Below are 15,586 nucleotides of genomic sequence, written 5' to 3'. Positions count from 1 at the left end.
TTTATCTTGTATTATACAACACCAGACTATTAAACAGTGGTGGCGGCAGTACTAGATAGACAAAAATGTACTCAAGTAAAAGTACCACAATAACCTTTCAACTTGAGTAAAGTAAAGTATTTGCTTTAAAATATATTTTAAAGTATTAAAAGTGAACTTGCAGGGTGTAGCCTGTTCCCTAATGCAATGAGGCCTCCGTTTAATACAAGAGAACAAGAGTTTCATATTAATAAAAAATTCTACCGAAAACACTTGAATCTTCATATTATAGCTGAGTCTCCATTTTTGGCGTTTCCTCTTCACCAGTGATGCTGCTGCAGGAGGCGGGGTCTAATGTTACCTGCCCGCTCTGATTGGCTAAATGAACTAATTCCACTCCAGTAATTGATAACTTTTGAGTTATACTTTTGTTGAGTAGAAGAAAAAAGATATTTGCTGATGTAGTGGAGTAAAAGTGAAAAGTTCTCGAAAAATAAATCTACTTAGGTAAAGTACAGATCCATGAAAAATGTACCAACTAAGTAAACTAAGCAAAATACTCATCCGCCACCTCATTGTGGAAAGTTAAGAAGTCTGTATTTACTTTGAAAAACGCTGAGGAATGTTGCATCATCTGATCCAAATCTTTTCCCAAAACTGACTGAAATTACAAACACTGACCATTAGTTTATTTATTCGTTTCTTTTTGGACGCCATTAGAGTCTAATCTACAAAAGTACTTTTATCGATTAGAATGTGAAAAAGGAAAAGGGGGAACATTTTTTTTCTTAATAAGAAATGTTTGGCCAATGATGACGTCCCAGCGCGTGACACAAGCTGAAGCACGTCTGTCAACAAGACTTGTCAAAGCTTGTATAAGCACATATTTCACCTGGGAATTGTTTTTCCAAGTTCACGCTGCTTCCTTCAAGGGAAATAGTGCCCACATGCCTCAGCCTCTCATGACGTCCAGGTAGACGCAGTGATTCTGGGAAAAACAAACCGGAAATGGGATTAAGTGGAAAAGTAGACAGTGATGACCTGTCACGGGATATATAGTCATACTCTTCCCTTTTGTCTTTCTTGCTTTTTCTCTTTTTATACTGGATCGTAGCTAAAATCAAGAATCCCTTTCTGTTTTTGAGCCTGTACCTGGGTGAGACAGAACCAAATCAGCCAGTGTGTGTGTGTGTGTGTGTGTGTGTGTGTGTGTGTGTGTGTGTGTTGTGTGTGTGTGTGTGTGTGTGTGTGTGAGCCCTGACGTTAACTAAATGTGAGGGGATTTTAAATCACGGTGGAGGGAGAAGCAAGCAGGTCGGAGGTCAAATTCATCCTGTAAAAGTCAGTGAGCCAGTCACCTAGAAAACTATCCAAATTGTTCATAAACGCGCCGTCGCCCCCCCCATGAGCCAATTAACCGGTTAGTTCAGTCACCCAGTCTTTTCTTCCAAACACACACACTGTCTCTCCCCACCCCCCCCGGGAAAAAGTTCAATGACTCTTCCAGGCGGAGAATACCAACAAGAATTCATCACTGCTGCATTCCCCCTTGCTTTGTGTGGGTGAAACAATCTTCCAAATGTAATTTCAGAGAACTTAAAGTCTTCTTCCTCCCATTAATTCCTTTAACTTCCCTTTATTTATTGTCACTCTCGCTCTCTCGGTAAATTCCCTCGGATTGAGTTCATTCTTATGAGGGGCCACTTCTGCAAACCCCATGGGCCCTTTGGGGTGATTGCCAAATTAGTGCATTCTTGCTGCCCTTGTTCTAAAAATTAGTTCCATTTAATTTGGATGCCGCCCCCGACTTCTTCTTTCCTACAAACATGAGATGTACCGTAACAAATCAGTGTTTACACAATCGCATCCACTTCATTTGAGGGTCTGAATCATGCTACTTGTTTAACTGGTGACTCATTGTGTGTGTGTGTGTGTGTGTGTGTGTGTGTGTGTGTGTGTGTGTGTGTGTGTGTGTGTGTGTGTGTTGTGTGTGTGTGTGTGTGTCGTGTGCGTGTGTGCGCTAAAAAGTTGCATCATCACTTTGCTGAAGTCATCGCAGTCTCTGACTCATGGAGCTGATAGGAGCGGAGAAGATGAAAGCATGCATGCCTTGTGTGTCTGTGTGTGTCTGTGTGTGTGTGTGTGTGTGTGTGTGTGGGTGTGTGTGTGTGTGTGTGTGTGTTGGGGGGGTGTATGTAGTCAGGTCAACAGAGTGCAGCCCTACAGAAACTTTTTATAGAGGTCAAAGGCTAAAGAAAGAGGCATTAGTCGGATAACTGAGTTTTTAACCTCGTTTTTTTCATCTTGGTTTCCCTTCCAACACTTTGTGACTCCACTGTGACTCATGTGTTAAAATATGCAGAATGATAACAACGCACTTCAGTAAAATGTATGTAACATGTTTGCGTGTGTGTGTGTGTGTTCGCAGGTCCTCCCGTTCCCCAGCCAGGTGGTCTACAACCGCGTGGGGAAGTGCGGCAGCCGGACGGTGGTCATCTTACTGAGGCTACTGGCTGAGAAACACCAGTTCAACCTGGTCTCCTCCGACATCCACAATAAAACGCGCCTCACGAAACATGAACAGGTACAGTCCACGAGATGATGGTGCGATTGTTGGATGTAACAGTTCAATGATTAGTCATTGAACTGTGAGGGTGTGGCCTTTTATGACATTTAGTGTTTAATCTGTGGTTTGATGGACATGAAAATGAGGAAATCTTGTCACTGATAAACCGTTTTCAGACATGAATGCCGAAAATTGATTGCCTCTCACATATGAAGAGCGCAGCAGGAGATAGTCTGGGTCAGACGTGTTCACAACAAGAGGACGTGAAGTTTAAAGTCTGCTGTGTAAAACATATAATAACGCTCAGCTGGGCTAAAACCTCCGAACTTTCATTTTAACACTCAGATTTAAAGCAGATGACAACTGAAGGTAACACTTAGCGTATGTAGGGAAAAAGCACATTCGATTTCTATTGTGCTCTTAACTCTGTGGTTGCAGTGAACACGACAGCAGCAGCCACTCGTAACTGTTTGTCTTTCATTCAGGTTGAAAAAAAGGCTAAAGGATGAGGAACTTCCTTTATTATTTCCTGGAATATCTAGAGGACATGAGCGTTGGCTTCACAGACGGAAAACTGCTTTAGTTAAAAAAAGAAAAAACAGCTTTTTGAGAGACGAAGAATTGCCGGTGGGAGTGCCAACGCAAATGCTAATGTGCATAAAGCATATCTAAACGGCACTCCTCATTTTAGCGACTGACTCTTAATCTTTCTCTTCTGACTCTTCCCACAAACCCCAAAGAATTTATTTTTTATATTCATTAAATAAACATAGAAAACGGAAGTGAAGGATTTTCCGACTGCATTGGGAGAGGATTCTGTGTGTGTGTGTGTGTGTGTGTGTGTGTGTGTGTGTGTGTGTGTGTGTGTGTGTGTGTGTGTGTGTGTGTGTGTGTTGTGTGACCATATGATTCGGGTTCAGGCCCTTTGGGAGCAACTCTGAGCTGTGCTGAGGTGTATTCAGGCCTTTTGCTGACATTAGAGTAAACACCACAATAAGGAATACTAAATGTTGTCCATTCAAACTTTACCTGCGAGGAGGTAGAGGTTTGGAAGTGTAATCATCCACCGATTGTCTTCCACTTATCCAAGATAGGGTCACAGAGGTAGTCAGTCAAGTAGGGTATTCCAGACATCCCTCTACCCAGCCAGACTTTCCAGCAGGCTCTTGGTCGCCTCCCAGTTCCATCTTCACCATGGTCTGGTACAACAGTGCAGCATTATTGCTGATGCGGCACCGACCCGCTTGTCCATCTCCATCTTCCCCTTACTCATAAACAAGACCTCGAGAACCATGGCCTCTTGAAATACAGTATAATCAGTTCAAGGCAAATATTAAACATTCTCATAATGTGCAACTTTTAGACCAATAATGTTCCAACCTATTGTCTTTTATTATCTGCACAAATTAGTCTAAACTGTCCATCAGTGACATTTCCCATTAACGCAACGGCATCTGTATCACCGGGGTGAGAAAGTGACTAACTGTGTGTTTGTGTGGGAGCACTGCAGCGATGACTCACATCGCGCTATATTGACAGGATCCTTGTGGGATAAGCTGCCGCTGCTTCTAACAGTTTGTGAACGGTCAGCAGGAGCTAAATATGTGCAGGCCATTACCGACCGATTTGATGTAAATGTTAAGAGTCAATATTGAAACAGCTACTTGTTTGCCCATTCATCAAAACCCTGAATCGCTGGCTGCACACACAGTCGCAGGACACCATTAGACTCATTCATTTTCTGGACATAAAACATCTCTGTGAATGGTCCCAAGCAGAGCTCCTCAGAAACAGTGTGCATTCCAGTGTCTGTGCAAGGGGGCTCGGTTTAAAGAGTGTACGTCTGTGCCTGTGAGTGATTCTGTATTCTGTCTTCGTGTAGTTCTCTGCCTGTTGACTTATGCAGATCCAGATGTGCGTCACCTAAGTTTAGAAATTCTGTTCTCATCAGCCGTGGTTATGGCTCAGGGGTACAGTTAGCGGACCATCTTCCTGCCAGCTCTCCCAGTTGTCCCGCTAATGGGTTTTGCCCGGGGTTGATGTCTTGTTTGTGGTTTGCCAAAGAGAGGAGGTGCCCCACTGGAACTTCTTGGAACTTTGCAGAACTCCTGCAAATGGGAGACATATAGTATAGTGACCCATCTGTACCTTTCAGCCCCGGGGGAACGAGCTTAGTGGGATAGAGAAGTTTAAGACGTTTCCTGAAAGACCCTCAGAGACAGAAAGACAGCATCTTCATTGTTGGTATGTCCGTGTTGATGTGGGATTCTGTGGCCTCCAAAAATATGAACCAGCAGACAGATGCACTGCAGCCGTGGACCATGTGTACATCTGCATCACTCAGCCACAGATACACAAACACCAAACACCAAAAAGTGTCTGGGCCCAAGCAAATACTGGAATTAGTTCCTACCCAAAAGCATCTCAGCAGCTTCACTAAAATAGACACGCACTGAGGTCTGGACATTTTCCAGAAATGATGTGAGAACACAAAAGTCCACGTCAGTTACTCGAGACATTTTCTGGAACTTTTCTTTCCGGAGTCAGAAAATGGCCTTATAAGGGTGTCTGCTTTTGGTCACTTGCCAAGTATTCGATTGGGTGCTAGAGGGAAGTTTATCAGTTATCTGTAATATCTGGAATGATCCTCTTGGAGTCTGCAGGGTTGGCGCAAGCGGTTACGGCACAAACACTGAGACAAACCCACTTATTCAGTCCAAGTGTATTTATTTTACGGTTGCAACTTAATTCCCCGTGCAGCAATATGTACAATGCAGGCCTGATTTTGGACTAAAATATAGACAGATGGAAAAATAAAAAATGATACTGGTAACAAAACTACAAAAATAAAAAGTAAAACTTTGGTGAAACACATACATACACACACAAAAAAAAAACCAACTCATTATAGGCAATGCCCCTTTAACAGTTGGGCTCTTGCAGTCTTCCTGACTTGACTATTCAAGGTAAGACCACTTCTCCCCATCAGGACCTCCAGCCTCCTCCTTTATACTGGATGGGTCCTACCAAGAACATGGATTGATAAATAATAATCCATCTTCAAAGAGGGAGATTACACTTGGTACAAACAAAAATCTTAATATTCTGTACTATATCACAAACATACCAAACGCCCTCGTGAGTCCATATTAGTTCTCAAAACCAATCAAAACCTAATTTTTCCAATGACACTCAGCACCCCCCTTCATCTCTACCATACTTGGTGCCTTCCCCCGGGAACCCCAGTTCATAATCCGGTGGTACCCTCCAGCACAGGTTGGGCAGGTCCGGGTTTAACAGCGGAGCGCACGTGCAGCAGAGAGGAAACAGGTGGACAAACAATTCATCGTCATTGTCTTTAGCGATAAATCAAATGTTTACTGTCGCCGCCGCCAGACCCCGTGACACAGTCCTGAGGTCTGACCGCCATGTTTGTCTCTACAGGTCCTGATTGTTCAGGCTCTCATTTCGTTTCTCAATGCAAGTCCCAGAAACAAAGTTGAATGCAGGGTCATGGTGTTCTGCAGTCGCGGCTCTTCCTCCGGTTCCCTTTATGAACCCTGTGAGGACACCGCGGGGGCTCAGGAAGCGGGGGGGGTCGGGGAGGTGGCAGGTATGCCTGGAATCTCAGACTGTCCTGCACCACTTTCCCTCTGTCTCCCTGCAGCTCTGCTTGGTCAATGAGAGGGGGGGGGCTGGCCAGACAGACCAGAGCAGAGGGGTGGGTTAGAAAACACACACATGCACACACATACAGACACACACACACACACACACACATGCATCAAATGTACCCAGTGTGCTCAGCGTCTGGACGTCAACCTGGGGGTGGGGGGTTAGCTCTTGGCTAATTGGTCTTGACTAATGGTCAAGGGTGAGAGTTTATTCTCAATATAAACGTCTTTAAACTGGATTGATACAGACAGAGCGTGTATATACTGTGGGACCCGCAGTGGTGGAATGAATTGGGTAGGCGCTAATGAAAGTTTTAGAATTGATACTGTACAGAAGGAGACATCCATAGAAAGTGGAAGCTCGGCGAGTGGAAATCTACTGAGTTTATAGAGGAGAGGAGGGTGGTGTGAAGCCCGAATCTGACTGGGGCCTCAGATTAACTGTGTACATAAACAAGTATACAGTACATATTACTGCTGCTGTCCAAATAGCCCGGCTCTGACGTAACAGGTGCCTGTGCATAGTTTCTAAGAGCAGCGCATTCAAAGAGGTTCCTCTGCGGATCAATGGCTTTTGCCAGAGAGGTCTCTAGGCTACACAAAGAGTGATTCAACGGGATAGCGCAGAATACGAGCCTCAGAATCAGGTACGAAGGGAAATGAAAGAACGTTGGACAGCGTTCAGGAAGAGTTTACGGTGCCACAGAGGTGGAATCTTTGAGCGATGACAATAATAAACCATATAGTGAAAGTCCTGGTATTTTAAAGATGCTGTCTGTAGGTGACACCCCAATTTTTAACGTTTTTACCTCATTTTCATGATTTACTCTTGACGTCAAATTAAAAAGAAGGAAAGAAAGAAAGAGAGGAAGACTTGTGTTTGTTTGTGTAAAGAACGGCCACTTTACCAAAAGACAGATTACATCAATGAATCCCTTTGTTTTGTCACATTTAGTTGTTTCCCCTGAAATAACCAGACTTTTTCTCGCTTGGTGCTCGTACAGACTCTCTCACTCGCTCTCACCACCCATACATCCAGCTGATGCTCTGTTGAATCTGTATGTGGCACTGCTGTGATATCTCACGTTTGTTTTGGCCGCTGTCAAGCCCATCTCTCCACGCAGACCTGGAAAGCCTTTAGGAAGTTTTTTGGGAACAGCGTTGGAATAACGGAATTTTAAATGTTGGCTTTCCTGTGTGTGACATGACTGAGGGGAAACGAGCTGTGGTGATGAGTATTGCCAGATGAGCAGAACAATAATATTACTTTACGAAGTCTTTGCACTCAAGGCAAAGATGGAAATTGTGGTGAGGCCAGTCTGCGATGTGGGATTATTATGCAAATCAAATCAAGGCGCCAGGTTAATCTACAGCCAAAGCACTTTCTATCCACGTGCTCATTTCAAACAATCAAACGCTTGGACGACACCTAAAGCAGCTCTTTGTCAGTTTGTTTGTTGGTGGGATTGTATGTTTGTTTGTTCGTAAACAAGATTACACAAAAACTACTGGACAGATTACTACAAAACTTGGTGGCAGGATGTGTTTTTGGTCAGGAAATAATTTTTGTGCGGATCAGGATCAGGGGGCGGATCCGGGATTTTCTTTATCTCCTACTTTAACTTTTCAAAATAGGGGTGTTTTTTAGTTGTTGTGACATTTCACTGATATCCCAAGGATTAATTCATGGAGCTTGATGAGAAAATTAGTCATGGGTGTGTGAGATCTTTTGCATTTTGATTGAATTTAAGGGAATGTGAGGCCTTGGCAGAGGTGTGAGCTGCTACTTTATACTTTCAGGATTCTACCCCTTTATTACACAATACCACCATTGTTTTTTTTATCTCTCTCATCACGTGATTCCTGTGTGTTTGTGTGTACTTTCAGGTGGATCTCATGAAGAACATCAGCAATATCCCTCAGCCGTTCCTCTACACACGGCATGTTCACTTCCTCAACTTCACCAGGTGCAGTAAACACACGATCTCCCAGTGTGATTCATCTTATATGTAAGTTCATACGGGCAGACGGTGCTAACGTACATTTTCATTGGCCTCCGTCAGGTTCAGGATAGAGCAGCCCGTCTATATCAACATAATCAGGGATCCCATCAACCGGTTCCTCTCCAACTACTTCTTCCGTCGCTTTGGTGACTGGAGGGGCGAGCAGAACCACCTCATCCGCACGCCCGGGATGAAAGATGATGAGAGATACCTGGTGAGACCTTTGTTTTCAAGCAACACTTCATTATTGTCTCCGTCTTTTGATCGATCTGGTTTTATTTTGCAGAGAAGATGTATTTTTCATTTGACAAAATCATGTAGAGATTCAGCACAAAATATTTAATACACAGTTTCAGAGAATGAGATATGGAGATATAGATGACAAGTCTTGTCTAGTCTTGTAATTTAAACAGATTAAATACTTTTTAAATTATTTTCATCACTGATAAATGTTGGAACAGTGAGGCCTTAAGATAGATAAAGATGGATGACATGTCTCCACTTCCCCTCACTATCCAGAAATTAAGTAAACTGTCCTGTCGTCCATCTTTATCTACACTCAATGGTTCCTAACTATATGCAAAACCATAGCAGTTACAATGAAACTACCGCTGGAAACTGTGGCTTTTGATACAGCCCCACATGTGGTCACCATGTTGTGATGCCAAGAGAAAAATAATAAACTTTTTAGCAATGCTTTCTAAAGAGTCAAACTTACATTATATCCTTTAGCCTTTATCTGCTTTTTCATCTCAGTCCCAGTGCCCACGAGCAAATGTACTCTCATATGGACATTAATAAAATCAATGTCACAGATGTTTATGGTTGGAAACACTAATGCGTTTGCAGTGTTTGACAGAGCTGCAGTTACTTTATGACTGAGCCAATAACAGTGCTTTGAATACGTATCTGCTTTGGCTCCGGTCCAGCTGGTTTCATAAACTGAGCCTCAGGTGGGACATGAAGTGAAATGTCTCTTTGTAATTTCCTATAATCAAATGAATTTAAGACAAACAGCTACAGTTTGGATTAGAAGACAGTGGATGAAAACACACACTTTCTAGAAAATACTACGGCACCAAAAAGATGATTCTATCAATACCTGGTCCAGGTTTTTATGGTGAATCAATATCCAGGCACAAACACGAGCCCACTCCTCAGCATTCCTCCCACAGTCCAGAGACCCTGAGAGCTCAGGAGGCCATGTCAGCAGCCACGGCCAGAATGTCATACTGGCTTGAGTCTGACTGGGTGTAATTAAGTATTGCACTGCTTTCCTTTGGACTTTTGGACCATGTGAGTTGAGTTATTAAAGTATGCAGACCACGGGGGCCCCTCGCTACAGTTAAAGGGGGAGAGGGAGGGCCATGTGGCTGTAGACTGGCTTACCTGTGTGTGTGCGTGCGTGTGTGTGCGTGCGTGTGTGTGTGTCTCCTGTACTTATGAGGACCACATGCTCTGGACAGGGTTAAAAACCAAAAGCTTTCCAAACCAATGACGTATTTGCTTGGTTTAGTTTAGATAGTTAGAAAACAGGATGTGATGTTTTTCCCCCTTGAGTCCCTCAAGTGTTTCGACTTGTTCTCCGTCACTTTTATTTAAATTACCTCGCTAATAGCAACATCGGCAACAACCTAATCAGCTGAACAGCTCCAGTTATGTGCGAAATCATATGTAAACAGTGGCCGCAAGAATGTGCCAGCGTAGCATCTGTATAATTATACAGCTACTTAGAAATATATATACACCCAAAACTGTAGAAAACATCACTGACATAATAACTCATTTTAGTGTAAACAGCCTATTCAGGATTTTATATGTAATATAATGTGTGAATAACAAGCATTCTTCTGCAAAGGCCCAACAGTCCACTTAAATTTAATCAAGTTGCACCAAATTGCACACACTCATATCAGTCGACTAAATATGCCAGATTTATTTACTCAAAATGTCAGAAAAGAGCCATTAATTGCAATTCTAAACAAAAGGGGGAAAGAATTCATGGATCCGGACCAAAATTAACACAGACGTTGGGAACCTCTTTACTGTACATTTTTAAAAAGTAGCGAGTTTAGTTCAGTTTCAGCCAAAACAATTTTACAAAACAAAACAATATACTTACACCCATTCCACGATCAAATGAGGCAGAAGGAAAATGATAGACTAACTTGCTCCTTTCATATAAATAACATAACATAAATACAGATTAGGTCTAAAAATGTAAAATTAAGCTTTCAATAGAAAGAGTGTGGAGTACTGGAGTCCGCTGGCCACATGCATCCATGGGTTGGAGAGAGTTAGTGGGACTTGCTCCACTGGACGCAACCAATGAGAAGGCAGCAATGATTCTCAGCAACACTTTTACGTTATAGCAAGTTATTTCATTCAGGTTTAATATTTAATATCTGAGAGTTTCAGTGTCTTGTGTCTAGGTCAAGATTTTTCAGCCAAGAGTGAATGTCCTCACAAGTATAGCCTTTCTACTATGTGTGTGTGCAGCAGCAGGAGGGTCCTGGTGTGTGAACAGAGCTCAGGCTGGTCTCGGATATATCCCCTGCCTGGTGTGCATTAGCCCTTCCTGCCCTGCAATGGGTGAATATGTGAGGTGTCAATGAAAGAACACTGTCAGTTCTCCAGCCGGGGCCGAGGGAACCTGATGCACGTGTTGCTGAGACATTCCTGTGGTCAGCTTGGATTTTTCCATCTGTCCCCACACCCCTTTTTACACACACACACACGTACACTACGCTACACAGAGGCATGCACTGGACACTTGGATGCAGAGTGTACTAAGTATACTCTCACATGTAACTGAACACATGCATGGAGTGTCACTTAAAGACTTGAATTGTTTTATTCCCGGGCATGCAGCGGGTTTAAGTGTGTATTTACTTCCCCTTGGCAAGTACAATGTGTGCATGTGTGTGTGATCATGAATGTGCACGCACAATATCTACAAATTAATCCAGTGACTCGACTGAAGATTAGTTCTCACGGTTAAAAAAACAACACAGGTCCGATCAGGTGAGATTCCCACGGCAGGTGAAAATCATCTGCTCTCCGTTAATCTGACATTTACAATGACACACTCACACACTCACACAAAAAGAATAGAGGCTTTACTGGCATCGGCCGTGTCCCTGCATGCCTCCACTTTAGAAACCATAAGGAGGGGAATCTGTCACAATGGGAATTGCCTGAGGTGCAACCGACACAACACGGTTGCATATAATCAGGTGTTGACGATATGACGGAAAGGTCGCCTGACTCATGCCTGCAGCTCCACAAAGCTTTTTTATTATATATAATATTTTATAAAAATGTCTCAACATTACCCACATAGACGCGACACACCCACAACTATATATTAAACAACACGGCAAAGAGCAAAAACACATATTTAGTCCACACCTCCAACAAACAAGCTCAACCTCAGCATCTTTATATCAGATCAACTTGAATACAATATCCATCCATCCTAAAATCCACCCATTATCTACACAGCTTACCCTCTTTAGGGTTTAGGAGGGAGCTGGAGCCGATCCCCAGCTGACATTGAGCTAGAGGCAGGGTCGCCGGTCCATCACAGGTTCAACAGAGACAAACAACTGTCATTCACACCTGCTGTCTCCAATGAACCTAACCCCGATCTGCACGTCCTTGGACTGTGGTAGGAAACTGAAAAAAAACCCACGCAGACACAAGGAAAACATGCAAACTCCACCCTGGCCTAATCATTTTCATGTGCAAAATCTAAATAAACACATCTACATCATACATAATCATAATATCACAACCCCATCGTATACATTCTTTACTAAATAACATTGTAACATTGCCGTCCACCTAAAACCCCAAAAAGAACAAAAGTTAAACTAAACATATAAATCAAAATAAACTTTCTACCTGTCAAGTTCCAAACTGCAGGCGGAGAAAGTTATATATCACCCAGCAGCTGAAGGGAGAGTGAATACTGGGCTTCAACTCCTCTAGTGGCCAGAAACACACACTCCAAACGAATCATCTGTGACTGCTGGATGTTGTAACAGTTTGCTCACTTGATGGAAAGATTCATTTAAAAGGTGAAAATGTGCCAGTGATGTGTTTACAGCTCATTTTCCGCCGTCCCCAAGTGGCAAAAAGAAAACATTTATTGCAGGTTTGAATGGGATTTGACCGAGGTCTGCTACTCCCATGCTCCCTGATGGAAACCGAGTCAGAGTGTCCCATGAGAAAGGTTCACATCATCAATTACTCCTGATTTAATTCATGCACACAATCCATTGAGTGGACCAGGAGGCCGCTGCAGAGATTATTTTGCCTCAGTCTCTGTGACTGCTCAGTAATCCACAGTGAGAATAGGAACAATGAGCCTGAGTGTGCACACAGGAGCTCTCCTCTAAATACTAATGGGCCTTTTCTAAAGAAACTGCCAATTGTCTTTGCGTTTTTTTCCGATTGGGACGTAGATGTATATAAATGAGTTGTGGCCGGTTTCCCAGAGGTCCCCTAAACGTCGAGGCAGAAGGGCCCCGTATCAAGTGTCGCGGCGAGACGGAGGAGGGACGTCCTGGCTGCGAGCCAGGTGTGAAGGGGAGCGCCGTCACACGTGTCACTTCCTGGTCCCTTTTCTGAGTTTCCTCAGCCTTTTTTTTTTTTTCTGTTTCCAATTTGGCTCGTAATGATTTTCTTTGGAGCTTTTTGTGTTGTGCTTCATTGGGTAGAAAAGGGCTTTTCGGAGTCCATTCGCTGTGTCTGTTTGTAGCCGACTAGACTTTTAGTGAGTGTAGAGTTGAATGTAGGAAGGGACTTCAAACGCACAACACTTCAACAACTGTAACTCGAGTTTCTTTTCTCTGCAAGTATTTTATCTTTTCTCACACGGCTGCAAAAGTTTCTTGTATATTTTAAAGAAATCCAGCAGTCGTCACAAAGAGAACACTGCAGACTGCAGGGCAAGAAGATGCTAATTTACAATGCTGGATCTACCGACACCACCATTCTTTGATTAACGAAAGACAAGGAGTACAACAAAGTGCTCTCGAAATTATGAATCCGAGAAAAGCCGTGGCAAACGCATCGCGAGTCCGGACACGACCCGTACACGCGAACAAAAGCGCAGTTCTGCACAGTTTTCTAAAGGTTCCTCTGGGGTTTTGTTGTGGTTTCTTTTGAAGAGCTTTCCAGTGGTTTGCTCCACTGATCACCAATAAGTCCGGCTCCCCGTGCATCCTGCAGCTCAGATGTAAAGTTCAAACAAACCCCACAGCCGCTGAATCAGAGACACAATTGTTCCACATTGTTCAGCTGCAAGGAAAAAATTACTGATTAATGTCATTCACAGTTTCTGTGTAGTTTTTTGTCTTAAAACAAACAAAGCATCAAAATATTCGTTATCATCATCCACTGCTTTTGTTAACATCAGATGATGGTAGCCGTCTTTACGTTACACAATCCAAGCGAATGCATTCTGGTATACACGTGGTTTCTTGCCGTTTAAGCCGTGTTTACGCTCCTGTCAGTGAGGCCTTTTTAATAGCTCCGTCACCTGGTTCCCAGTGTTGGCCCCGCAGGCCCCTCACGTCTCACCCCAGTCTGCGTCCCCCGGGAAAGTCTGGGCCCCTGGTCCTGTCTGACTCGACTTAATCTCTGTGATGGACAACGCTGGCCAGAGCCGCCTTTGACAAATCGCTCTGTCGTTACAGACTTATCGGCGCATAAATCTAAAGGGCACGCTCTGATGTAATCATTTCACTTTCACTTCACTTCCACTTTAAGATTCACTTCACTTTCACATACCCCGGCCTGTCAACACCTTTCGCCTCATGGTTGTAACGTGCTGCTACTGTGCGAGGGTACTGTATCTAACCCAAACATTTAGTGTATCTGCGTGTGCCCCTGTGTGTGAGTCATGCTTTCTCGCAGTGTTTTGTTGCTCAGGACTTGTTGCCATCCATAAAGCTTACGTCACCTGACATGGATTTGACTGCTGGTTCCACAGCACTCGGTGCCTGGCCTGCTTCACCCCTGCAAGTGTGTTTTTAATCTTTCCTCTGTTATTTTCCCCTTTCATTATTTAATGGCTACCACATTCAGACAAGGGTTCGCAGCCCTGAACTCGTGGCCTTCATTTTGACTCATTAAATCCTCCAGTTGAACCCAAACACTAATTTGTGTTTTCTTGTTTGGAATCAGCCTCTGATGTTGTTCAGGACTGTGGTTCCTCTGATGATACCAATGAGGAATTTGAGTTCACAGAGGAGCTAGTGAAGAGCTCGCTCTAGTGGCCGAGGCAAATCATTGCAATCTTCCTTGAGAGAAAAAGTTTAATGGCTATACTAATACAATCATCGGGGAAAAAAACTTTTGTTTGGAAGTTCCATTCAGTAAATACGTAGTTAGGTAATAAAAACAGAATAATATTAAAAAGATGAACTAGAATGACACTGAGTCGTATGAAACCACTTTTAAATTCACCAGATCTGGCCTTTTATTTGGATCTGCACCAAATTGCCTGATTTTCCAGGGGAAATGACCTATTACCCAATGAAAAGAAAGTGAAACTAAAAGAATTCCTTAATCCACCCATTAACCAGATCAGCACCAAAATGTGATGGTTTCTGTCTTGACTTATACCGCATCCTTCCAAGTTTCCTGGTAATGCGTTTAGTAGTTTTGCGAAATCCTGCTGAGTAAAAGACAGAAAAAACTAAGATGGATGCTGAGTTAAGTTTAGAGTAAGTCAAATGTGTATTTACAAAATAAAATATACAATAATGAAATAAGACCACTCAGTAAAATGTCACAAGAACAAATGAATATGGAAAACACTGAAATGAAGGCATAAAGCATTTAATTAAATTATTTTGATGTATTCTTCTGCTTCCAGGACATCAACGTGTGCATTCTAGAGAATTACCCGGAGTGCTCCAACCCCAGAGTTTTCTACATCATCCCCTACTTCTGTGGACAGCATCCGCAATGCAGGTACGGTTCCGATCTTTGATTTTGCTCCCTGAGACGTCGGGGTAATTTGGTGATAACCAAAGATTTGATGTCTCCTCTATAAAGGTTTCCATTCTGTCGTCTGTCTATACGTCTTTGCTTTTCTGCCTCTCACTCTCTTCTCGTCTTCTTCCACCAGGGAGCCGGGGGTGTGGGCTCTGGAAAGGGCCAAACAGAACGTTCTGGAGAACTACCTCCTGGTGGGGATCCTGGAGGAGCTGGAGGATGTTCTGCTCATGCTGGAGAGGCTCTTACCTCATTACTTTACTGGAGTGCTCAACATTTACAAGAGCCCAGGTACACTTGCATTCAAAAATACCTTTTTTTCAAAGTATCGCTATGAAATTTAAAGTTTTGTC

The 15,586-nt window shown here is 43.2% G+C and overlaps 1 protein-coding gene across 2 annotated transcripts in view; it reads left to right on the top strand.

The window, feature by feature from the left end:
- Positions 1-15,586, top strand: part of usta (uronyl 2-sulfotransferase a) — a 52,773-nt gene that overhangs the window by 35,332 nt on the left and 1,855 nt on the right. For both annotated transcript variants that reach the window (XM_035144098.2, XM_035144099.2), the window contains 5 exons: positions 2,408-2,563; positions 8,107-8,186; positions 8,283-8,436; positions 15,112-15,209; positions 15,367-15,524. In XM_035144098.2, the coding sequence (XP_034999989.1) occupies positions 2,408-2,563; positions 8,107-8,186; positions 8,283-8,436; positions 15,112-15,209; positions 15,367-15,524 (646 nt within the window). The remainder of the gene's footprint in view (positions 1-2,407; positions 2,564-8,106; positions 8,187-8,282; positions 8,437-15,111; positions 15,210-15,366; positions 15,525-15,586) is intronic.

Source organism: Hippoglossus stenolepis, chromosome 20, assembly GCF_022539355.2.
Source record: "Hippoglossus stenolepis isolate QCI-W04-F060 chromosome 20, HSTE1.2, whole genome shotgun sequence".
NCBI classification, from domain to species: Eukaryota; Metazoa; Chordata; class Actinopteri; order Pleuronectiformes; family Pleuronectidae; genus Hippoglossus; species Hippoglossus stenolepis.
The sequence above is the reverse complement of the archived record's forward strand: the minus strand, read 5'-3'. Positions and strand labels throughout refer to the sequence as shown.